At 37.4% G+C, this 27,177-nt stretch overlaps 2 protein-coding genes across 10 annotated transcripts in view; both read left to right on the forward strand.

Moving 5' to 3' along the window:
* Nucleotides 1–27,177, forward strand: part of LOC131431200 (cubilin) — a 229,885-nt gene that overhangs the window by 40,194 nt on the left and 162,514 nt on the right. For all 9 annotated transcript variants that reach the window (XR_009229658.1, XM_058596789.1, XM_058596829.1 and 6 more), the window contains exon 4: nt 2,691–4,148. Coding sequence is in view for 8 of the 9 variants with exons in the window: in XM_058596789.1 (XP_058452772.1) it covers nt 2,699–4,148 (1,450 nt within the window). In the remaining variant the exon portion in view is untranslated. The remainder of the gene's footprint in view (nt 1–2,690; nt 4,149–27,177) is intronic.
* Nucleotides 26,087–27,177, forward strand: part of LOC131431249 (uncharacterized) — a 54,907-nt gene continuing 53,816 nt past the window's right edge. Inside the window, exon 1 of the mRNA XM_058596855.1 lies at nt 26,087–27,106. The gene's annotated coding sequence lies outside the window, so the exon portion shown is untranslated. The remainder of the gene's footprint in view (nt 27,107–27,177) is intronic.

Below are 27,177 nucleotides of genomic sequence, written 5' to 3' on the forward strand. Positions count from 1 at the left end.
AAAAATTAGTGCAAAAAAACGTTATATGACACTATATGACGTTATATGACAGTATATGACACTTGGCCCTCCGGGCCTCGATTCAAAGGTCGGTTTTCACAGTGGCTGCATAACCAATACAATATTTTTTCAAAAAAAAATCGAAAATTAAAGTGTTGGAGAGTTGACTTAAAAAAATTTCGGGATGACACCAGATCTCGACGTTTCATGCATTTCTGAGACAAAACGAGAAAACCGGATAACTTTTAAAATTCGCATAACTTCGGAAACTCACGTAAAAAATCCACGTAAACAAGAGCTCAGTGTACCGAAAATAGTTCAAAATGGAACTTCAAATGAAAGGTTTTATGATACCATTAGCTGCAATTGCAATTTATCCGAATCCAAATCCCGGTTCCAGAGGCAGCGAGTGAAGATGCTCAAAATTTCAAATCGTCACACAGAGCGAATTTGCAAAAAAAAGGAAAAATTCTTCTCATTTTGACATTACTGTTTACAAATTGAAAAAGTTATGTTACTTTATGTCCAAATATACACTGAGGTCTTATTTTAAGCGGAGATACGTACCGCGTAAAGAAAACTCCGCAAAAAAAAAACGCGTGACTTCGGAAATCTGCGTAAAAAAAATCGCGTAACTTCGGAAATCCGCATGAAAATAACCTAGTAACTTCGGAAATCCGCGTAAAAAATCCGCATAAAAAAGATCTTAGTATACCCAAAATAGTGTCAAAAACTTCAAAATGGAATTTCAAAATGCTCAAATGAAAGGTTTTCTGAACCCATTAGCTGCTATAGCGTTTTATCCGAATCCGACTCCCGGTTCCGGAGGTAGTGCTAGAAATTTCAAACCGTCACTAAGAGCGAAGCTAAGAAAAAACGAAAAAATCTTCTTAATTTGACATTATTATTTACATAATGAACAGATTATGTTAGTTTATATTCAAAGATACTTACAAGTAATCGTCTATTGATATTAATGAATAAACATCACTAGGTAGATTACAACCGATTTTCATTCGTTGAATTACCCACAAAGTACGTATTTTCATCACTACATTCGACTCGAGAACTGGTCATCTGTGGTGATCGAGAGTAGCGGTGTATAAAAATTGAATTGAAAGGAAACAAATTTTCAGTGTATGATAAGCACATTAAACTACAGACGCAAAAATTACCAAAACAATTTTGTTATCTTTTTTTTCTCGTCTAGCGGAATTTTCAGTTGCATAGAAACGAACGTTTCGTTTTTTTCGTTTCGTCTAAAGTTCGCCAGTCACCATCGCAGTTTAGCTAACGACATCTTGAATCCCGCGTGTTCCCGGAAGGGAACCCTTATCGCGTGACATTAAAATGACATTAGAAAAGTGCGATTCACCGTCGTCGCACACAATATTAGCTTCCGGTAATTTCTTCCAAGTCGTGCAAAGAAGGTGGGACGAAACTAGAGAACGCAACCATCTACCCTTGCTAGCGAGCGAAACTTGTAGAAGCCGAAACAGCAACAGCAGCAAGCCATGAGTTTTTTTCGCTTCGCTTCGTTTATTGTTGTGCTTTATTTACCTGAAAACTTCAAACGAAAGGAAAGTTTTTGTGAGAAGTTCTAAGCGGTTTCGCTGTTGTCGGGGGCTGCTGTATCGTGTGAATTGTACTTTATTGCTTCGCATAGCACTAACAGCAACGTATGACAAGTGGGAAATGACAAATGAACGATTTAAATACGCTACGTACGCTAATAGCCGCGCACAACTCGTTCAGCCCTCGGGAAATTTTTCTATTTTATTCTGTTCTCGCATCCATCAAATACTAGTGCTTCCTGCCCAGATAGAGTGTCATTTTCTCGAGACTACGAAACAAAACAGTTAAAGTTTACATGTTTGCTTTGTGTTTTATTTTATTTTTTTTTTGCAACTCTCAACCATTGTTCCGTTTCTCCTGCCGCGAGAGATTATTCCCGTGCCGAAGAATTCCGAAACAGCACGTCCGAATCGCGTTATTCAGCGCAACACCCTTTCCATTGACCTTGCTGAAAAGTAGGACATTCTGGGTGCGGTAAAATTATAAAATCTATTCATCATTTAGCTTTGCAGGCTGGCAGCCGAGCCGAGCCAAGCTGGGCTGAGGTGGCCCAAACTCCACTCCCCAAACAGGTTACAGGCTTCAAAGTTCTTCTTGGCCAGCAGCCCAAAACAATCGAAACCAATCAGAAAGGGGATTTGCAAAAGAAGAGGAACTGTCGCCAGCTGCGTAAACCCCCCTCCCAAAAGTGTTATGTAAGAAAGTCTTCCATCCTTCGCTGGGCTCTTCCGCTTTCCGGTTCAGCCCGCAACTGCCGTGCGAGCGCGTAAACAAAATCCTCATCTTCCGACGGCAGCAGCAGAAGGACCGGAAAATTTACACACGTCTGAAAAGTAAACGTGGAGACGCATGGTGTTTCTGAGAGAAAATGAGAGAGAGAGCGAGCAAATGAACTCCACTTGGCTCTCTTTCTATCTCTAGTTTTATCCTTTTCTTGCGACACTCACCAGTTGGATAAAGCTTCCGCCAGTGCCTGCTGCGATTCGCAGTCAGCGGGTAAAGCTCACTGACAGAAGTGACATCTGTTTGACGTTAAATGTACCCGACTATATGCTCTAAAAAGCTTATCGACACCAACCGTTACAGTATCTTTTTCTTCTCCTGTTTCATTGTAGGGCACAGCATGGCCTCAGAAGTATCATTCATCGAAAGGACATGCCAGCGTCAAACTAGTATCGAACAAGACCTTTTCACCAGTGTCAAGGGAAACGACGGCGGCAGCAGCAGCAGTTCTACCTTCCGGCCAACCACCGACGATAGCACAGAATACAACGAACACCACAAACCCATCGTCAGCAGTAATAGTTCTCGCCGTTACTGTCAATGGGTTTCTGCACGTTACGCTCGGACAATCCGCCGTTGCATACCCGAAACCCAACGGATCCGTCGTCGGTACCAGCGGCGATGGTGGCTCGGTAGCGGTTCGATTCGACCAGCAGCAACAGCTGCGGTGGTGGTCGTGGTGGTTCATTTTAGGCCGGGCAATCTTTTCTACTCCCAATGGCGGCGGACGCCTTCCGGTCGACTGTTGGTGGCTATCCTTGGACGCCGGGCGAAACGAAGCGCTATCCAGATCACACGCCCAAGGCCTGGCAAACATAAACGTATGTCGTCATCCGCCGCAGCTGCCGCCACCGACGACGACGATGACAGTGGCCACAATAATAACAACAACAACAACAACCATGAATGCTTCCAAACAAGTAACACTAAACAGATTCGTACGTTTAACGATAACACTTTTGATAACACGAACCCTAATGTTAAGAATAGTGCAACAACTGCTCGCCATTGTAGTGCTGCTCTTGGTGGAACACGTAGCAAGGGATCCCGTCGTCGACGGTTACCACCGCGTCCCACACCGACGGATTCCACCACAACCGAATGCTGCCCTAGCCTTCAGAAAAGTAACCGGAAATCTTCCCGAAATCTCTGTACCGGCGGTGGAAATGAAAGCCACAGGTTCACAGTGGCCGCCATTGGGTCGGTGCTGCAGTTTCTCCGACTACTGCTGGTCACCCTGGTATCGCCAACTGCTGCTGCTACAACTACAACTGGCCTACGCAACCGGAGCCATTGCCCATTCGCCGCTAATGCCACTGCCGCTACCGTTAGCTCAGCAACGATGCTTCGGATTCCTAGCTTTCTGCGGAGAACGCAACCACCACCGGCGACTAGTGGTCACTGTAGTAGTGGTCTTAATCGTAGTAATAGTACTAGTAGTAGTAGAAGAAGAAGAAGACGTAGTAGTAGTCGTGATAGCGATAACAGCAGCCATCTCAACGCCAACGCTAATGCAAACAACAAAAACAACTACAACATCAACATTAACAGCAACAACAAAAACAGCGACAACGGAAACAACATCTGTTGGAAGCGGAAAGTCGTCGTCGACTGCGATGGAGGTGGAACAATCGATGGCAACACTAGACAACAGAATCGACTACAACCGTCATCGCCGCACAGCTCAATCACAGCAGGCGGTGGCCGGGTCGGTGCCGGAGTGCAGAAAATGGTGCGACTGTTTCTGCCAGCACTGCTTATTGTTAACATGTTCACGTTTCTCCATGGAGGTAAGTTGTGGTTATTTAAGTTGTAAGATTGTAGGGACGATAAACCCCGTCACGAGGTTTCAAAATGATTTGGAGGATAAGAGCGAGTTGCGAAAGTTAATTTACTGCTAATGCATTTATGGATCGAAGACGATATTCTACCATTTTTCCCTCGTATTCTGGACAGACACGTATTTGTCTATTCCATTCCATTGTCTGAAATCAGAAAGTGAATATTTTTATCGCTTCACTCGAAAGTTGTTACATTGTTTCTCCAGCACTGCTCATTGTTTAAAAACACCTTCAATAGGTTTTAACGTGATTTAGAGAATAAAGCTTGCTTCATTTAGAATTAAAACAAACTTTTGCTCATATTGTGGCGCTCCTGGTGAACGGATTTGGAAGTTCTTGGCGCCCACGTGTCGGGAGTTTTGTCAGCTTTACGTATGATTTTTGACATTCCGCAAATCGACTGCACTTTGTAAACAATCTTCATGGACGCCGAAAGAAGGAAAAATTGTGCACAGTTATTTGGAAAATCCATTGTGGTCTGCATCTAGGCTAGCTAAACAGCTGAAATTGCCCAGAAATACCGCATGGCGCGTTATCAAACGGTATAAGGAAACATTGACGACGATTCGGAAGCCTCAAGCCAATCGTCGGAGTGGAACTATCGACCGGAAACTGCGTGGTAAGATTGGTAAGATGATGTTCCAGCCAAATTTAAATTTGTTTTTGCCGACAAATTTGCAACAAAATTTATGATTTGGCAGGGCATTTGCGGCTGTGGTAAAAAAACGAAAGTTTTCGTTACAAATAAGACAATGACATCGGAACTATACCAAAAACAGTGTCTCCAAAAACGAATTTTGCCGTTCATTCGATCCCACGACCATCTCGTAATGTTTTGGTCAGATTTGGCAATTTTTTGGAGTAACATCAGATCTCGATGTTTCATGAATTTTTAAGACATGTGGCAACAAAATTTTTGTTTGTAATGCGAATTTTCAAATAGTGTAAGTTTAAAAAACTGAAAGATAGAAAGATATGCGAATTTTCAAATAGTGTAAGTTTAAAAAACTGAAAGATAGAAAGGTTGACTAAAAAATTATCTCGGTTTGGCAAATCATCTGCAAGTGCGGTAAAATCAGATCTCGATGTTTCATGAATTTTTAAGACATGTGGCAACAAAATTTTTGTTTGTAATGCGAATTTTCAAATAGTGTAAGTTTAAAAAACTGAAAGATAGAAAGATATGCGAATTTTCAAATAGTGTAAGTTTAAAAAACTGAAAGATAGAAAGGTTGACTAAAAAATTATCTCGGTTTGGCAAATCATCTGCAAGTGCGGTAAAATCAGATAATCATTCATCTCTACCGAGAATATTAACCGTGAAATCTACGTCGAAATGTTCCTTCAAAAACGACTATTGTCACTTCTTCTAAAGCAATATTCTCTAAACAACCATTTTTGGTACGATTTGGTATCTTCCCACTATTCAACAGTGACGAAGAAATGGTACGAGACAATAATGTTCTTGTGGTGACATTATTTTTCCTCCCGACCGGCTGATTGTCGGTGGGAGGAGAGTCAAAATCGGTTGAAAAGAGAGAAGCTAGTTCGAAGCTGGATGACAGGAGTCAAGTCAAAGGTCCGATAGTGAATGTGAAATTCAAATATGAACGAGATCATTTTGGATTGCTATTAAACCTATAACGTTCGTGTTGTGATATTTCAAAATTTATTTTCGAATACGTCTAATAAGTTTGCATCTTAATCTGATATCAATGTCATTCGATGTATTTCGGCACCTTCCTCCTTCAGTCGCCATCGGATTCCAATTTCAAACTAATTGTCATTCACCGGAGACATTTCCAGCAACGAGCATAATTTTCCGCCACTCTGAAGCTCAATACCACGATGGTTATGATAACATCGGGGGGACGTAGAAACCGGTGAAAACCAACCTGGTTGAGTAATACGAAACAAGTGCATGATACTGTACACGAGCTGGTTGAAGTTCATACCGGCTGCTGACATTGTATTAAAAATTTCAAACTTTAGCTATTTCAAACATCCGTCAGCCATCATTGCTATGAACATGAACTTAGCGAAGCTCATATCTCCGATGATAGCGCAAATTTGTTGCGAATCAGTTACCGTAGTTTTGATTTGTTAATTTTGTTTTTATTTTTGCTAATGCTTCTAAAATTCCTAAGTAAGCTTGAAAATAAAACGAAACCAAGTGAATAATATGTTACTAATTAGTTGCTAATTAGTGACGATGATTTTGAATTTGTTTCTCAACATATTTTTTAACATTTTACGAGTGCTTCTCTATATTCTTATGAATATAACGGAGTATCCCTGCAAAAAAGCTTGTGAACAAATCAAAGCTCAGTGAATAATTTGTTACTAATCAGTTGCTAATTAGTTACAATAGTTTTGAATTTTTTTCTCAATATATTTTTTCACATTTTACGAGTGCTTCACTGAATTCGTATGAATTTATCGAAGCACCCCTCCTAAATAAGCTTGGAAACAAATCGAAACCCAGTGAATAATCTGTTGCTAATTAGTTACGGTGGGGTTAAGGAGGGTTAACTTCGTATGAGCTTGGAGAAAAAATCGTAAAAATAATGAAAATTTGACAATTTCGAAACCACCGTAACTAATTAGTAACAAATTAGTTATTTATTTGCGTTATGATCGGAGATGGTGAGGGATGAAGATACCAGAGTTTTGTTCTGATGCCAAAATGCCATAACCGTCCTACCATTTGCTTTTAAATCTCTTAAAAAACCGGTTAAAAGCGTTACTACCGTGATATCTCGCACTTTAGGTACGTTCCGGTTTCACAATATTTAAACAATGACTGATCCAACGAAAAACTTTGCAGTCCCCTTTTTTCGCCAAAGGGTAGATAATAAATCCACACAGTGCTAAAGAAAATGAAATGTTTTTTCTTCTTGAACTTTTTTCCCGGCTGCTTGTGCTCTATGTATCAAAAAACTTCGTAAGTCGTTTTTGTATTTTCATGCGTGAACGGTTGCTTCTGGTGACACTGCCAAGTGGACGAGGCATTCAAAGGGAAAACACTAGCCTACTGCGAGCAGTCATCGTTTTCGGCAAATCTCATCATAAACGAACAGCTTGAAGCTCACGCAAAGCAGGCTTGGTTTTATTTGACAATGCCCCGTTAAAAGACACTAAACGTAGAATATGAAAAGTTTCAAACGGCGGAGAAGTGACTTCTGCTTGCCCACTTTCCACACACACACACACACACACACACACACACACACACACACACACACACACACACACACACACACACACACACACACACACACACACACACACACACACACACACACACACACACACACACACACACACACACACACACACACACACACACACACACACACACACACACACACACACACACTGCGTACCGTGACGAGACGTGGTGGTGAAACGTGTTTCTTCAATTAAATTCATTTTCAGTGCACGTTTGTTGGTTCGGGAAACTTTTTTCCGAGTTCGTATTTTTGGCGACAAACAATCCAGCGTGAAAAACAAATTAGACCGAGAATTGTTGGATGATTTACTGGATTTTCTATGGCTGACTGGGGTTTCGGTCACGGGTTATGTCCGGATTGGTTCCCTCATCGGTAGACCGAAATTATCGTTTCGTTTCAAAGAATGAGAAAGTTCGTTTTTTCCGTACCAAATTCATGATTGAATAGTGTTGGAACTATACCAGCAAACATTAGCCAGTGGGACCACGTAACGGCACGAGGCCCTTTGCTCTTCGCTTTGTATCTTTTGTATTTGACTCTCCACTTTTTACATGACAAAGCTCAAACGCAGAACTACTGAAGGTTGCATTTTCTTTGAAAGCGATAACCGAAGTAGTTATGGGGTTAGGATGGGACCTTCGACTTGTGGAGTTATTTTTTTCCCTCAATTTCTTACCTTAGAAAATGAAAGTCAAGGTAAACTGCCAATGCACTGATGAGTCGAAGATGAACCATCAAAACAAGAAGTTTTTATCGCATGAACATGAACTTAGCGAAGCACCTATCGCTGATAATAACGCAAATAGGTAAATAATTTGTTGCTAATTAGTTACGGTAATTTTGAATTTGTTGCTCATTTTTTTTTCAAATACTTCGTTAAATTTATATGAAGTTAACGAAACACCCCTTCTGAATAAGCTTAAAAACAAATCGAAACCTAGTGGATAATTTGTTGCTAATTAGTAAAGGTAATTTTGAATTTGTTGTTCAATGTTTTTGAGTACTTTGCTAAGCTCAAATCTATTTCTATGTTCTTATGAAGCTAACGAAACCTCTTAAAGCTTAAAATCAAATCGAAAACCAGTGGAGATAGTTTGTTGCTAATTAGTTACGGTAATTTTGAATTTATTGCTAATCTTTTAATTTGTCAAGTACCTCGTTATGTTAAGGTTGCTAATTAGTTGTTAATTAATTACGGTAATTTTGAATTTTTTGTTCTTTTTTTTTATTTTTTCAAGTACTTCACCAAGTGCATATGAAGTTTACGAAACACCCGTTCTGAATAAGCTTAAAAACAAATCAAAACACAGTGGTTAATTTGTTGCGAATTAGTTACAGTAATTTTGAATTCGTTACATTTCTTTTCAATTTTGCAAATACTTCACTAAGGTCATATGAAGTTAACGAAGCACCTCTACTAAATAAGCTCAAAAACAAATCAAAACCTAGAGCATAATTTGCACCCATACCGAGAAAGCTAAATACTAAATATTCAAAATCACCGTAACTAATTAGCAACTAATTAGCAACAAATCATCCACTGAGTTTCGATTTGTTTTTAAGCTTATTTAGTAAGTGTTTCATTAACTTCATATGAACTTAGCGAAGTATTTGAAAAATAAAAAAAAATGAGCAGCAAATTCGAAATTACCGTAACTAATTAACAACTAAATAGCAACTGGGTTTTGATTTTTTTCTTACTTATTCAGAAGGGGTGTTTCGTTACCTTCATATAAACTTAACGAAGTACTTGCGAAATTAAAACAAAAATTAGCAACAAATTCAAAATTACCGTAACTAATTAGCAACTAATTAACAACAAATTATCCACTGGGTTTCGATTTGTTTTTAAGCTTATTCAGTAGGGGTGCTTTGTTAACTTCATATGTACTATGCGAAGTGCTTGAAAAAATTGGAAAAAATAGAACAACAGATTCAAAATTACCGTAACTAATTACTCACCTATTCGCTAACTTCATGTTCATTTCTATCGCTTATTTAGATCCAAAATCTGCAAGAATGTTGTAGTCTACAACAACGTCTGCCATGGCAGCTCTCATTCCAAGTGTGTGCGTGACACATTATGCTAAACACCTCACCGAAAGCCTCATTCGGATGACGTTGCTAGCTCTGAAGTACGGGGATCTGATGTAGCCCCGAAACCATGCCGAGTCTGTGTTTGAATTGAGTGATTCCAATCTTCCGGTTCGTTCACTTTGCACAAACAACTGAAAACCAGCAAGATTATACCGTTCAACATTGTTGGAGATTTCATTCCTGGCCCGGATATCATTTAATAACCGTTATCAGGACAACGACACCATCCGAAGTCGATACGGGATCCTCTGTTTGGTGAGCAAATAATCGTCGTTGTTCATTCAATCGAATCAGGCAGATTGGATTTGTTTGATTGCTTGGATTAGGTGCAACAAACGAACGATCGGTTAAGCTGACAAACTGATAATCGTTGCAAACAAAACGGTCGTGCTCTGGTCTCTCGTTCGGAGTCGATGACTGCAAAAATGACGAATTATCGTTTATCCCCAAACAAACTCGATGCGTACCGAAACAGGCGCCTACTGTGATCTGCTTATTTTTTTGTCTGTGTGAGTTTAAACAACGATGGCTGCTTTCGTTCGATTAGCGGCCCTTACACGAGTCATTAAAAATGTCATTACTGAATTATTAATGAACGTGTAATGTTGCAGTAATGACGAGATTTCTAACAAATTTGAAATACATCATTACTTAGTCATCATTTAAAATGACATTTTTAATGCTCGTGTAAGGGCCGCTATTGGACATAATAATATATACCGTGTTTATTTTGTTGAGTAAAATTAACAGTCGAATTTGAGTGATACGATTATTATATAAAAACTAAGACATGTTTTTTTTAAACCAAGATAGTAATACTTTCTGTTTCGATAGACTTCGCAGTACGCAGTACAGCAAAACATCAAACGAGGGCTTCACACTCTGTCACATACAATCAAATCTGTGTTCCTGATAATACCTGTTTTATTTTTGATGATCGAATACTGATTCCGATTCTTTTTCATTTCCTTTTCAGGTAAGTGCTCATTCTTTTTCTGTTTGATTGTTTGGCAAAATATCGCAAAAGGTAAGTAAGTACATAATGGCTTTAACTGCAGTTAGAATAATTCTGCTTTTTGAACTGTCAAAAAGCTTTCGAAAATATAAATTGAACAATCACAAACAGTCAAGTCAAGTGGTTTAGAATCGGAGTCATCATTCTAGATTTGAACGTAGTTTCGGGTTGCTAATTTTCGACGGAAGAAACTTTCAAAACAGTTAACAGATCTTTAACTTTTCGTAATCAGAATTCCAGCGAAAAATTAAACTTTCCGATTGGGTTGGAAACATTTCTTTCGACATTGAAATTACAAGAAATTCAAATTCGAATACGAATATGTAAGAAATTTGGTCACTTTGCAGGGAATATGATTTCCCGTGAAAAAGAGATCCTTACAAATCAGAATTCAGAAATTTCGCCGCATCCATCTTCGGGATCTTCTAATAAGCTGATTTAAAAGTTTTAAACTCAATCAGTGTTCAACGAGGAAAATAGATTGAAAAAATGACATGCGAATACAACTATGTAATAAAAACCGCGAAAAAACTACCGCAGGGACGGAACTCGAACCCGTAGCTAGCTCCTATTATCCTCCACACTGCTTCTGAAACACACGAAGAAACAGCCTAATTGAACAGAAGAACCGAGCAGGCTCAGCTGTGCTCGGGCGCCACGCCGTTCGATTATAGTCCTATCTCTATGGCAACTCCTCCACCAGCAATCAATCACTACACGTCGTATCGCAAGTCTAGCTTCACTTTCTGCTTTGCCGTCAGACGCTAACTTGAGAGATTTTGTTTTAGTCTCTTTCGCTGCCGTCTTAAAAAGACTAAAACAAATCATAGATTTGAAAACATGTTTAGAAAAAAAAAACAGGTTCGCGTATATCGGGCGGCATTCACGCAGTTTACCTGGGTTCGATTCTCATTGATTTCCATTTTATTTGATTTTTTTAGGCTAACTCTCCACCAAAAAATTTAAACAAAATCAGGGATGTTTTAGGGAGTGGCGTCTCGTGACAAAATTTACGGGATATGCACTGCTCATGTGGTGTGATATTAGATATAACAGTTGTTTTAAGTAAAAACTAAAGACTGAGGAATAGATAATTTTGGATTATTAAACTTATTTTATATCATCGGATTCTATGCTCTGTACATCGAGAAAATCTGTCAATAACTTCATCAATAAAACCGCTTCGACGTTGCAACTGAGACAGCAATTTGCTTTCAACTGCCATAAGCATTAGCCACTGAAGCCTCTCCTGAAGGTGTGTGCATACAAGTTCTCACAGAGTCAAACGTTGCATTGGAAACAACAATTCTCAGAGCTGAGCTAAGTAATCCCCTCTTTTCTAGAAGCTGTTCAGTAACTCAAGTGCAAAATCGGAAGTGTAAAAAAATAAGCATCTAGAAAAATTTAAAAAATTATCAAGTCTATCCGGCAAATACCTAAAACATTTCTGATAATTTTTTTTCGAATTTTTCAGTGGAGCCGTTGTTTCAAAAATCAAATCAAAAGAACCACCCTAGCTCCGTCAAAATGGCAGTTAAATGGTTGAAAATTTTCGGGAAATTGTCTCCAATCCAAGCTCTTTCGAATGTGGTAAAACGATAAGAATCTTAACCGTCTAAAGCCTTAATAACTTAAAATATTTTATGGACATGAACTTAGTGAGGCACCCCTCGCCGATAAAGTTTTTAATTTGATGCTCAATTTTTTGAAATTTTTGAATACTTCGCTGAGTTTATATCATGTTAACGAAGCACCCCTCCTTAATAAATTCGAAAACAAATCGAAACCCAGTGGATAATTTGTTGCTTATTAGTTACTAGTTAGTTACGATAACTTTGAATTTGTTGCTTAATTTCTTTTCTTTTTAATTTGCTGCTCAATTGTTTTGAATTTTCTTCGAATACTTCGCTTATGAACTTATATGAAGATAACGAAGTACTCAAAATAAAAATTGAATAACAAATTCAAAACCACCGTAACTAATTAGCAACTAATAAGCAACAAATTATCCACTGAGTTTTGATTTGTTTTCAAGCTTATTTGGGAAGGGTACTTCGTTAACTTCATATGAACTTAGTAAAGTATTCAAAAAAAAAATTGCAACAAATTCAAAACTACCGTAACTAATTAGCAACTTATTAGTAACAAATTATGCACTAGGTTTCGATTTCCTTTCAAGCTTATTTGATAGCTTCATTAACTTTAGTACTAACGAAGTAATTAAAATAAAATAAAAGATCGAGAGGTGCTTCGCTAAGGTGATGTTCATAAATATTCATACCGCGTCCCTACCAAAACCATTTACTAAGGCTACTATATTTATTATTGAATTTACAACATTAACTGAATTACAGAATTTGTATAAAATTTGCTAAATTTGTCAAAATGTACAAAATTGTCAGTTTACAAAATCTGTCAAAATCTACAAAATTTGACGAAATTTACAAAATTTGACGAAATTTACAAAATTTAACGAAATTTATAAAATTTGCAAAATTTACAATATTTGATAAAATTTACAAAATTGACGAAATTTACAAAATTTGACAAAATTTACAAAATTAAACGAAGTTTACAAAATATGACGAAATTTACAAAATTCGACGAAATAATAATACGAATTTTTTTTGATTTTGAATTAATTTAACGAAATATACAAAATTTGTCGAAATTTACTAAATTTAACGAAATTTATAAAATTTGACGATATTTACAAAATTTGACGAAATTTACAAAATTTGACGAAATTTACAAAATTTGACGAAATTTATAAAATTTCACGAAATTTACAAAATTTGACGAAATTTACAAAATTTGACGAAATTTACAAAATTTGACGAAATTTACAAAATTCAATGGAATTTATAAAATTTGACAAAATTTACAATATTTGATGAAATTTACAAAATTTGACGAAATTTACAAATTTTAACAAAATTTAACGAAGTTTACAAAATATGACCAAATTTACAAAATTTGACGAAATTTACAAAACATGAGGAAATTTACAATATATGAGGAAATTTACTAAATTTGACGAAATTTACTGAATTTGACGAAATATACTAAATATGACGAAATTTACAAAATTTGCCAAATTTACAAAATATGACGAAAGTTACAAAATTTGACAAAATTTACAAAATATGACGAAATTTACAAAATTTGACGAAATTTTCAGGATGCATCAAAACATTCAGAAATGGAAAACTTGATTTTTTTAAAATAAACTAGACCAACTAATTTGAATTGAAAAACACAATTTCTAAACCAATTTCATTATTAGCAAAATTAGCTATTTATAAATATTTTGGCATGATTTACAAAATTCTTTATGTTGAAAAAAATATTTAGAACTATTTCATCGAGAAGATAATTTCACTGAATCATATATTTAAAAATCAAAGATCTGCACGCAGAAGGTAAACCCCATTTCGTTAACCCGAAATCTTACATCCGCAATTTGGCTTGTTTGATAAAAAGAATGAATAGAATCATCAACCAACCAGAAGAAGTTTATGATTTAAGGTATTAATTGATTAAATTTTTGTCGTGAAAAGGACTAATGCGACTTCACAGTGAACGTTTTGGTTCATGTGCTGGCTGTCCGACCTCGCTGCCGTTCGAGCCTAACAAAGGTTCGAAGATTTTTTTGAAAGATTTACAAAATTTACTATTTGAGTTATAAATAAGTTTAGGTCGTTTTTTTTTTATTTGAAACTTTACTGACAAAAAATTGGATACAAACTCAGTATTCAGAGTAGCCTAGTCACAACTTTTTCCCATCTTTCTGGCAATTCATGGATACCTTTTTCTGAAAAACTTGACCGGTTTGAAATCGATCGATCCATTTTCTGACTTCATCATAGTTGGAGAACTGCTGATCAGACCGGAACAAACATGAATCGGAGAGAGCAATGTCCGGACTATACGACGGGTGGGTAGGAATTCTCTTTTGAGCTATTTGAAGTATGTTTTTATCGAATGTTGAACATGTGGGCGAGCATTGTCATGTTGCAACAAACCGAAATTTTTTTTAGATGCCAAAAGTTTTAGAATTGCATAAAACGTCGAGATTTAGTCTCTCGAAAAAAATCACGGAAAAATCAACTTACTGGAACAAAAATTTAGAGATCTCCGAAATCGAATTTTTTTTTACCAAAAGAATTGCATAAAACGTCGAGATTTAGTGTCATCTCGGATTTTTTTTAAATTTTACTTTCCGGGAAATTTTGAAATTTCCGAAATTGCAAAATTATTTTTGATTCCAAATGTCATGAATTACATGAAACGCCAAGATTTTGTGTTATCTTGAAAAATAATTTTTTTTATCTCGACGTTGGATGATTTTTTTGCTGTCGAATGTCTTAAATTACATGAATTTTTTTTGACATATCATCAAATCTTCAAGTTTCAAAAATCTAAGTCCCAGAAAGTCGATTAAACAAAAAATCGAGATGAGTCTAAATCTTGACGTTTTATGCAATTCTAAGACTTTCGGTATCAACAATTGTTTTCCACTCCCCCAATAGGCCGTACGAATCGAACCCGAAAAGTCTTTTTTGCTTGTCCTTTGTTTTTAATGGAAGAAGACGGTTGCCGACGTTTTTGATTGTCGTTATGGACCCACTTTTTATCGTCAGTTACAATTCGATGCCAAAAATCGCTTTGATGTCTGACTAATTTTTGATGGCGCTTTTCTGTTAACTGAGCGCAAGCAAAACATTGATTAATGCAACTTTACCGCATCGGTTTCAACGTATGCTGTCCGACCTCGCTGCAGCAAAACTACATAATTTTGAGTAGTTAAATTGTTTGATACCAAAAGTCTTTTGGTATCATAATTGCAGAAAACGTCGAGATTTAGATTATCCAGAAAAAAAATTTTCTTTGAAAAAATCGACTTTCTTGGAGAAAAATTTTGAGATTTCCGAAAGCTCAATAGTATGGTAAAACGAGTTAGTCATGTTTCAACATCGATAGGTTAGACCAAATCGTATTCCATCTCAAAACAATGATGAATTCATTTTTAGGGTTCGTTAAAAACCTGGTCCATTATTCACGGGTTACGAGAGCCGAAAAGCCTTTTTTGCTCGTCCTTTTTTTAATGAAAGAAGATGCCCCAAAACTCATTCAATTAACGTCAAAAAAAATGCCATGCAACGTTTGCGCCACAACGTACATAAATTTTGTGCCATGTGAGAGCACACGTCAAAATTAATTACCATTTCATCTATAAAACACAAAAACACAAAACGACCGGCACTAGCGTTTGGATTTTCCACTAACCAACAAAAAAAATATGCCCATCCCACATTGGTGGGTGGGTGGGTTAGGAAACATATCGACTGCAAACTTTTAGATGAGCTTCATTGCCGCAGCAGTTCATCCAGGAAAAAGGGGAAAAGTGACCTCCTACGTCTCGTCTCTGCTCAATCCCCAGGGCGTCGCAATCGCCTCAATCTTTCTCTGCCAAAGGAATGATGATAACTCGTGTCAATTTCGGGATACCTGTTTGTATTAACACATGATCCGTTTTTTTTTTCATCTTCGACATTTCAGGTCTTGTCGGCCCACAAGAAAGTTTCCGAATTCCCAATTCTCTGAAAAGAGAATAGAAAACAGAAAACTGTCGGGCGTGTTTTGGAATCTCAATTTACAACAGAATCACTTTTGATTTAAGCCTATCAGACCGGTTCTCCATCGTCCTCCAAGCGAAATTCCAATAAGGTTTCCATGGCTGCCGCTTTCCATTTTTCATTCGTATCCATTCGAGGCTGGGAAATTCCACTGAAATAATAAAGAAAAAAAAACAAAAATCCAGCACAAAAGTTACCACAGCCACGGTATGAAATAAGAGATAGAAGCACTTTTTGACCGCAGGTTCGCTTCGGAGAGTGGGAGTTCGGCTGCCATCCATCATACGGAAAAAGGTTAGCCACACTTTTCGGAAACGCTATCCGTGTCCCGGACCATGATCACTGGACGGACAAGTTTGGCCTACGGCCAAGTCGGTAGTCCAACGAGTGACTATCGCAGTTCGAAACTGATTCCAAGGTTGTAAGTCGCTGTCAGCTCACCGTGAAATATCACCAATTGCTGCAACGCTGGAAGGGTTTCGCTACGTTCATTGGAACAAAATTTCCGGGTGAAAGTGGAGAGCAGCATTTTTTTTCAAATATCTGATACCTAATAAATAAAGTTGTGGGTTTTACCTCTCCTAAGTACGTAATGTACGGCTATTCATTCGAACTGCGTGCATTTAGTTGGGGTTTTTATGCTTGCTGATAGTGACATAAATTGTTGAATCTGTATTCAATGAAATGTCATTCCTAGAAAACCATTCAAAAGCGGTACTACGAACACATATCGATCATCGTTTCAATGGAAAAGAGCCGAAAAACCGTGAAACCGAAAAAAAACAGTAAAAGAATGTCTATTTATTGATATATTAAGCAATGCACAAAGACGTGATCTGTAAAGCAAATACCCCTCAACCACTGCTGGATTGAAATAAGAACTCTTCCGAGATCCCGAGATTTGTGTAAACGAAAGGCGGTGATAGTGAAACATGTTTAGTGATTGATATGTAGAGATACGATCTGTTAACCAAATACCCCTCAGCCTCACTCCTCTCTGATCCTTTTTCCAGTACCAGATAGTGTAATTAAGCAATGGACAAAGATGTGATCTACAAACCAAATGCTCCACAACCATTGCTGGGTTGAAATGAATGTTCCTACAAATTCCTTTACCTGAACAAAATCCATTAAAAATGATTGTTGATTGATAACGTGTGTGTTTAGGAGGTTTGTTTTTCAATTGGGATTACTATATTGTCTGAAAGTTGTTTTGACAGTGTAAAGTGACGTCTTTATTCAGTATTGTTTGGAAAATCATCCAGAACAACCGAATTCCAAATAGTGGAAATTTATTTTCAAAATCAGTGTTTAATTACAACTGTTAAAAGCGCAAAATTCTCTTCTGTGATGAGGAGCATTTTTTAGTTGAATGGATACGTCAACAAGTAAACGTACTATTTGGTGCGGTCTATGGACTGGTGGATTCATCGGTAATTATTTCATTAAAAATGAGGAAGAGCGACGCGTTACCGTAAATGGAAATCGATACAGAACCATGATCAATGAGTTTTCGTTGCCAAATCTTCAAGATATGGATGTGGACGAAATGTACAGTTTCGACAGGATGGTGCCACTTGTCATACTGCGGCCAAAATAATTGGCTTATTGAAAGAACTTTTCAACGACAACATTATTTAGAGAAACGAACCGGTTGGCCGTTTCATAATTTGGCATGTGTTTTATTGTGGTAAGTTTAAAGGGCAAAAGTTTTACCCCCTAATTTATGCTAAGTGTACATAATCAAATTTAGTAAATTCACATTGGTCTTAGATTCATACCTCCGACCCGACGGTTCAACATAGACCGCTAGGCAGACGTAAAGTTAATGCTATTTGCAAAACACTTTTTTGATATTACACCTAAGTGTAATATCGAAACTGAAGTCTCGGGCGAAAACGAGTTTCGGCTTGCTAGCCGTAAAGATTGTGGTAAGTTTCAAGGGCAAAAGGCTTTACCCCCTAATTTATGCTAGGTGCGCATAACCAAATTTAGTAAACTTACGTTACGTGCGTTTCATTCAAATTTCAAATCAGCAAGCTCCTAAAAAGACCACCCTTTATATTGAGGAAGGAATGAAGAAGCGCTTTGTAAACCAAATGCCCCTCAACCTCTGCTGGGTTGAAATGTGAACTGTTCTGAGATTCTTTTTGTAAACGAAATCCAGCACAACAGGTTTGGTGATTAATTTGTAGAGAAATAGACGAAGATATAATCTGTGAACCAAATATCCCTGAGCCATTGTTTAGAGGATAAGAGAGCATTTCTCCATGATCCTTTTTCCAGAACGAGAATACATTAAAAAAAATGTTGAGCGATTGACATTTTAAGAAATGAACAACGACGCGATTTTTCAACCTAATGCCTCTTAATCCTTACTGTACTGAAATGAAAATTCATCCAAGATCTTTTTTTTGAACGAATTTCCAACGAAGAATGCATTGGTTGATACTTTGAAAGATGAACGAAGATGTGATCTGCAAACCAAATGCCCCTCAACAGTTGCTGGATTGAAATGAGAACTCTTTCACGACCCATTATCTGAACGAGGTCCAGTAAAAGCAGGATCATCTCTAGTTTTCCGAAGCGGTTGTGCACAAATTCTCTAGAACCTTTAAAAAAAGTCGAAAAGGAATACACTTTTTATGCGGTATGCGACATTTTTCATACAAATGTATTAAGCTATGCGTTTTTTATGTGATTTTTTTTACATTATGCGCTTTTCGGTTTTCTTGTTTCTTCTTACAAATGCACGAAATGTCGAGATCTAGTGTTTCCTAAAGAAATCATTTTTACACTAATCACTCTATAATTCCATAACCGGAAGTCGGATCCAGATGAAATTCAGAAGTTTTGTGAAGGACCTTTCATTTGAATCTATGTTTGTAAAAATCGATCACGCCATCTTTGAGAAAAAACTCCGGAACCGAAAGACAGATCCAAATAAAATTCAGGAATTTTGTATGTGAACATAAGAGCTTTCATTTGAATCTAAGTTTGTGAACATCAGTTTAGCCATCTTCGAAAAAACTTGGTGCATTTATTTTCGCATTGTTTTGCAAATTTTACCCCATAATTCCGGAACCGGAAGTCGGATCAAAATAATATTCAGGGATTTTGTATGAGATCACAAGACCTTTCATTTGTGAAAATCGGCTTAGCCATGTCCGAGAGAAGTTAGTGCATAAAAACGTTACATACGCGATGTTTCATGAATTTTTGAGACATCAGGCGAAAATATTTTTTTTTATTTTTAGTTTTGCAGTTTTTTGTACGCAAATTTTCAAAGTTATGCGATTTTTTCAATGCGAAATTTCAGAATTATGCGGTGCATATTTCCCGCCTAAAAACGACTTAAGTGTACTTGAAAATCCCGGAATCGAAACTATTTCTGATGTCAGGTGCTTTGGAAATTCATGAATCGTCGAAATCTGATGTTGTTTCGAAGTAAAAAAATTAAAAAAAAGACTGAGACTTGAAATTTTTAAAAGTTCTGAAATCGAAATATTTTTGCTGATAAAAGTGTGAGACGTCGGCAAGTGGGATTGAAAATTATTAAAACCGATTCACAGAAAGTCGATTTTTTCCAAAACAAAATTTACCAGAGAATGCAAAAAAATTATTTTCAGATAAAAATTTCGCTATGGGAAATCTTCAAAAGTTACAAAGTCAATACTTAACAAAAAAAATTGTTTTTTTTCGAGATAACATCAGAAATTATGCGGTTTTCTAGAAGATTATTTTTTATGTGGAACGTATTCCCCGTATAAAAAAAGATTTAAGTGTATTCTGGAACGCACGAAGACGTGATCTACAAATCTATACGTGCTCTTCTACCATAGCTGTTTTGGAGTTAGTATTCCCCCAATGTCTGCGTCTGAACAAAGTTCAATAAAATGCTTTTGCAATGCGTATATTGAGGTATAGACAAAAACTATCATTGTCCTATCATTGCCAAAGGGATCATTTGAAATGTTGGTCTTGAAATTTAGAATAATAAACTCTCATTTCATTAGCATCATTCAGTATATTTCAATCAGAAGACAGATCACCTCAGGTTAGCCTTGACAAAATGTAACGAATAGAAAACTGTAAGACAAATAGCAACCGTTGAATTTTTATCATGCCCACAAAACCTTTCGGACCGGCTGTTTTCGACCCTGTTTATGGCGTCATTTTACTCGGTAATGAACTCTCTCCTCCCCCAGTCCAGACCAGTCGAAGAAGCTTACCAATTTTCGACAGAAGAACACTCCACTCCTCAAAAATAATTACTCCGTTGAAAGGTCACTTGAGACTTCGGTCCGGTCCCCTTGCGACAGCGCGGTAGAGAATTTAACGACAGCTGCAAATTGAGCTATAATTTAGCGAAAGAACCGAAGTTCGGTGACGGGAAAGTTTCTCCATTGAATGTACGCAAGACGATGATAAAATGAAAGTGGCTCCGAAAATCCTATTTTCCCTGGAAACTGTCTGTGCCGACAGTAAACTAACCGTAAACGATTCTACCGAGTCCAGGTGTAGGAGAAGGATAACTAGTGAAAATAGTCATAAAGAAGAAGCTCTACCCTGACCAGTGGACCAGTGCCGGAACATAAAATTCAGCTCTTAAAGATTCGCACGTTTGTCTCCGGTAGGCAGGAAGGCAGACAAGCAAGCCAACGAATGGGCGCTCATTTAACCGCCTGGAGCTAGTCGGTTGTGTGTTTACGAATCGCAGCTAACAATTCCAGCTGACCGGGTTCCGGACCGGAGCGCGAGAAGAGTTCCACCCGTGTTGGTGCTCTCGCCAGGGGAACAGTTCCACGCGGTTTTGAAGGACGACTAGACACCGTGCAGCTGGAGAAGATGAAATAAAAAAAAACAGATGACATCCCACACCCATTGTCGACACCGACCCGATGAAAACCTTGAATCCGAACGACCGAGAGAGAGAGTGAGAGAGTGAGTGCGAGTCATTAACAAGAGAGCTTCGGAATCGGTCGGGCGTCCGCGATTTAGAGAGGCCCATTGAGTAGTTGGGTTATTTTTGATATCACACACCGTAAACTAACTGTAATAGAAGAGAAAGTGGCTACAGTGCGGACAAAGTCTGATTCCCTTTGGACTGCGGGCAAACCAGTGTGTGGTAGTCTAAGAACTTCACCATTATAAATTAAAAGTTTTGAAGCTTGAATACCTTTCCGTATTTTAATTTGGAATTTGGAAACTGATTCTAAATTTTAGAAAATTATGCTAGAGTGTCGAATTGCTGTTTGAAATTCGTACGTTACGAATGTAGGCCATGGAGTTTATTCATGAAGCAACAACTACGAATTTTGTACTTCACATAATTTGAACAAATTTTCTACTGATTCAGTAGACACTGTTCTGGACGTTGAGACTGGCGAAGCAGTATTACCTTCTTTATACCGTTAAATTTCATCCTTGTCCTTCAGAAATGATTGAAAATTCCAATTTACAAAAACAAATAATAAATCATAAATCAGGACATCAGAACTCACAACTCGGAATTCAAAAATCAAGATTGAAAATAAACTAGAAACCTGTATCAGAACAGGTTAGTAGTATTCTAAACAGGCTGCCTATGACCTAGAAGTTCAAAATTTACACTTGCCAAACACAAAATGAAGAATTCAGAATTAAGAATTGAAGTTCAGGTTTCAAAAAACGAAAATTGAAGTTTAAATGAATGAAGAATTCAGACCTTAGAGTGGAAACTCGGAATTCAGAAATCAAAAATGATAACTCATATTCGAAATTCAGATCTCAGAATAAATAACTTCAAAAAGTTTTTTTTCTGAGAATTTTCTGAATTATGTGATATTTTTGAAAAATGACTGAAACTAAGTTAAAGCCGGGTATAAATAAATGATATAATAATTAAAAATGCTAAAAGGTTCCGCAATCTGCATTAGCTGAAAATTAGTGACTAAACTAAAATTTACAGCTCATAATTTTTAAATGAGATCTCTGTTTTAAATCTGCTACTGTAAGCATAGTAAGCGAAGGAATTGAGACCTTCAACGAAAGATGTCAAAACAGCACAAACTAAAATATTTTAAACTCAGAACTGGATCTTCAAAGCCTGAACAACAAATTTATAGGTATACATAAAAGTGAATAAATAAAAACAAATTTAATCTGTTTACTGCAAGTAAAATCTAAAGTAGATTCGATACACTGGTTTTCGATGGAACGGTTCGTTCGGTGTAACGGTCCGAGAAATGGTTTTCGGTGAAATGATTCATTCAACGAAACGACTTTCGGTAAAATGACTCACTCAGCAAAATAGGTCATCGTAATCGCTTTCGATAATATGACTAATTCGACGAAATGGTCCATTTGGCGAAATGGTTTTCGGTGATATAGTTTTAGATGATTTGGTTTCCACCAAAATGGTTTCCAAGTAAAAATGGCTTCGTTGTTGATTAAGTGACTCATTCGGTGACATTGCTTTCGACGAAATGATTTTATGTGAATTGGCTTCTATCAAAAGAGACTTTTTACAAAGCGGCTTCCGATGAAATAGTTTTCGGTGAAACGATTTTTTTTGGGAAAATGAAATTGCGAAACGGCTTTTGGCGAAATGGTTTTCGATCAAATGGTTTTGAGTGAAACAACTGGATGAAATGAATTTCTTTGGCGAAATAGCTTCTGCAGCAATGATATTCTATCGAATGAGGCGTTCGGTGAAATGATCGATGTGAAAACCGTATTCGGTGAAATGGTTTCGGTAAATCGGTTCTATCGGAATGTTTTTTGGTAGAATGAGGCTGGGTGAGATAGTTTTCCGTGACTTTCTTCGATATCTCTTTTGGTTAAATGGTTCGTTCGGTAAAACGATTCGAAATGGATCCAATCCAATTCCTGTTTCCCTTGAAAAAGCCTACACAAAAGGTCGAAACGTCGAACAGTAAACAGAAATTCGAAACGAGAACTGAAACTAGGAATTAAATATTTAAAAATAAGAAATAACCAAAACTGAAATTAAAATCTAGGCAGTAGAATTTTCTCTATTTGGTGAAAGGATTTTTCAGTATAAGTCGACGCATTCGGCTCAAAATTTGTTTCGGCGAAACGGCTTTCGACGAAATTGTTTACGAAAAATAAACAGACTTCGCTGAGAAGCTTTGCTATCAAACGAATTTTGGGCAAAATTTAGATTTGGCGAAATCGGCTTATATTGAAACGATTTGGTTGAAATTATTTTCGGTTAAATGACTTCTTTTGGCGAAACGGGTTTCGCTATGTTTGCATGCGATGAGACGGTTTTCGTTTTTTTGGACGTGAATTGATTTAATATAGTTTTCATCGAAATATATTTTCATAAAAATTTGTTTTAAAAATCGCCGAGAATTTTAACCGGATCCGACTTTCGGTTTCAGAGTTCTGGGGAAAATATGTAGAAAAAATGAAAAAAAATACTCAAATTTATCTCGGAGATGGTTGAACTGATTTTCAGAAATTTCAAGATTCAAATAAAGCTATAAAAGCCTTATAGAAAATTCCTGAATTTTATTAGAATCCGACTGCCGGTTTTGGAATTACAGAGTGATTAGTTGAAACATTGTTATTTTATTTTACTTACTTTCCTCGAAGATGGCTGAGCCGATTTTCTCAAACTTTGGTACAAATAACAGGTTTATGCTTCATACAATAGTGTTGAGTTTCATCTGGATCCGGTTCCGGAATTACAGAGTGACGAGTGTTGAAAATTTCACAGTTGTATAGAGTGTTGATGTGAAAAGCTGAAAAACATCAAAACTGGGATCAAATCAATCCTAATCGATAGGTCTTACTATCACATTGGCTGGAAAATCCCGGGCCTAACAAAGAGAACACGATTTTTTTGGTTCAAAATTTACTTTGTCCTTCAACGTAATCTCCATCAAGAGCAACGCAATCATTCCAGCGTCGCTCTAACATTTCAATACCACTTTTGTAAAACGATTTATCTTTTGCCTCAAACAGGCCTCAGTTTCAACGATAACCTCTTCAGAGCGTTTTTTCAGGTTTGCGAACAGCCTGGGTAGTCGCTGGGAGCCAAATCTGGCAAATACGGTGGATGTGGAAGCAGTTGTAGTTTTGCCATTGTTTTGATTGACTTGTGACACGGTGCGTTGTCCTGATGGACCAAATTTTTTTTCTTTGTCATATGCGGTCGTTTCTTTGCAATTTTAGCCTTTAAACGCTCCAATAACGCTATATAAAATTCACTGTTAATGGTATTTCCTTTCACAAGAAGATATCCCGAAATACCGAGGCCATAACCTCTCCAGCCATTGCTGTCCACTCAGATGACGATCGTTTTGATTCCGGAGTGAAATGATGGATCCATGTTTCATCCATTGTCACATATCGATGCAAAAATTCCGGTTTGTTACGTTTAAACATATGAACGCGGCACCCACTTTGAACAGTCAAGCTATTGTTTCGCTTGAACGGTTTTTCCCATCAAGAAGCAGTGTAAAATTAAAACACGAAATTGGTTTTTGATCCATTGTTTTAAAAATAACACAAGTAGCGTCACTCTTAGCACAATAACTTACAAACTAATGAATAGAATATCATGTAATTTTAAAAGCTGTCTTTTAAAGGTAAGTATTAAGCGAATAAAAGAAAACTGCAATAAAACTAGCGCCATCTATGTGTTAGACGCGGAACTTTTCAGTCCATGTGTTAGTTGACGGCGACTTCGGTCGTTCCGAGGCATCGGAAATAGTGGTCTTAAACTTCAGCGGAACTTATTCACTTCACTCAGAAATGACTTGACCTTAAATTATTTTCTGATATTACCAACAATTCCGGAATTCGAATGAATCGTCCTGTAGTTTCAATGTTATGTCCTGTTAGTTTTCAATGAATTCATCATTTCAGCATCACATCACAATTTTTAGAATATTTTTTCGCTTGTTTGTGTGAATTGCTTGCCAAACAAAATTTGTTTTTTTTTTGTTTGAAATTTAGATGCCTTTTTTGTCCGAAATATCAAACTCAAGTTTCTCTAAAGGTGCATAATGAAAATAAGCCGATCATGGAAGCTTTTCGAAATGTTCGAATCATGCCCATGAATACGAACGAAAATGTTGCCAAATATTTGTTTTAGTTGGGTACGGCCAAATATTCTCTCAAATTTTGGGCAAACTCCGAAAAAATTCTCGTTTTTTTTAGCAGCCATTCGAACAGAGAGATTTGAATTACTCTCCAACCTGTTTTTTGTGATTCTGTGCTCCGTTCGAAACTTTTACTCTTTGTCTTGATGCAAGTTCTCAGATTTTTTCCCTAGATTTGAGGGTTTGTATTGCATTGCAATTTATTTAAAATTCAGAAATTATTTTGGTTTCTCATTTTTCTTGTAATTTATGACTTATAGACCCATTTGCATCAATCGAATAGTAGTCAGATGGCTCCAAGTTTCAAGAATATAAAGCGGGTGAGGCAGAACTTAATAATTTTTAAGTCTCAACTCGTAGTCGAACTTCATCGCGATAAAAATTCACTGACTTGTAGGTCTGATTGTTAATAGAAACAACGGATTTCTCGAATTAAACACGAAACAACAATATTGAAACAAATTGATACTATTTGTTTCACATACGTGTTCAAAATCCATCGGATCGTCAACCTCCCCTAAACGTCAACTGGCAGCATCCGAGCGCCACCACCAGACAGGTATAAACAAAAACAAACGGCTTGTTTAACCCGGTTCCCCAGGGGATATTTTTTTCCAGCCATAAATACTTACCGGGTCACATGGTTTTTCCGAACCCCGCCTGTGAGCCGTTTCCGCTCATTCTCCAATGTCAAACCATTCTCTCTCGGACACTCGCGTTCGCTCCTGTTGACTGGCAGCGGGTCGTGAGTTCCGTGAGTACACTTCGACCCGACCATGACTCGAAAAGGATCTCGCACAGACGGGGATCCTTCGGTGCTCAATGGTGGTCGCGGAAAGTGTTCAGTCGATTTTCGTCGGCCGAGCTGAAAACGTTGTTCTTCTAACTTACATCCCTACGCTACTGTAGCAAACAACAACCAATCAACAACAGAAAAAAAAGTTTATCAAAAGGCATCACTCGGAAACAAAACACGCCTGCTAAATTTTCTCCGCCTGCTTCGTTCGCCTGTTTATTTGTTTGTGTTTTCTTTTTGCGGAACGCGTGAAAAAAAGCAAAAAGTCAAGAGAAAAAAAAACAAAATCAGCAATTCATCCTGTTTCCAACCTGTCTTCAAGTCGGTCCCCTTGACGGATCGCGCTTTCCCGGGTTTTCGCAGTGCTCTAAGGTGCGGTCAGCCCGTGTGAGTGTGTGAGAAAGTGTTTTCGTTGGAAAGGTCCATTAGAGACGATGACAACAACAAACTAGTGATGATACCTACTTGGATGGAAAACTTTACGGAGTGAGGGTGACGATAAAAGAAAAACACAACACGACAGCGCGGTGTCGCCTGGGGACTCGAGGAGAGAAAACTACTGAAAAGCCCAGAGCCCCCAACTTTGACCGCAGCAACATCCACATTGAGACGAAGGAAAGTAATCAAAAGTGTGATCCCGGTGCAGCAATTTTACTTCTTCTTTATATTTTTTTTTACTACACGTGGTTGCTTACTTGTGTTGCCTGTTGCCTCACCTTCGGTTAGTGGTGGGCGAAAAGAAGATTTGAAGGTTGAGTCAAAAGGAGAGGAAAGAGTGCGGAATTCACTGTGTGGAAGTGGAAGGAAGGAAGAAAAGGGAGTTATAATTAGTAACAGTTTGTGTTGGGAAGAGTGCGTCTGTTTACGGTAATCCAAGTGTCCAAACTGTGGGAGAGTGTGAATTTGCAGTGGCAAAGTATCGTCATCATTGGCCAAAGAAAACACGATTCTCGATTAACGAGGAGGAGGGTGCATCAAGGAGGAAGCGAAAGAGGAGGAGGAGTTTAGTATGTATGGGATTTACTTTTGTTTACAACATTAACTTTCGGATCAAAGTGACCTGCGGCCAGGGTTAATATCTT

The sequence above is a fragment of the Malaya genurostris genome, chromosome 1, assembly GCF_030247185.1.
Source record: "Malaya genurostris strain Urasoe2022 chromosome 1, Malgen_1.1, whole genome shotgun sequence".
Lineage (NCBI taxonomy): Eukaryota > Metazoa > Arthropoda > Insecta > Diptera > Culicidae > Malaya > Malaya genurostris.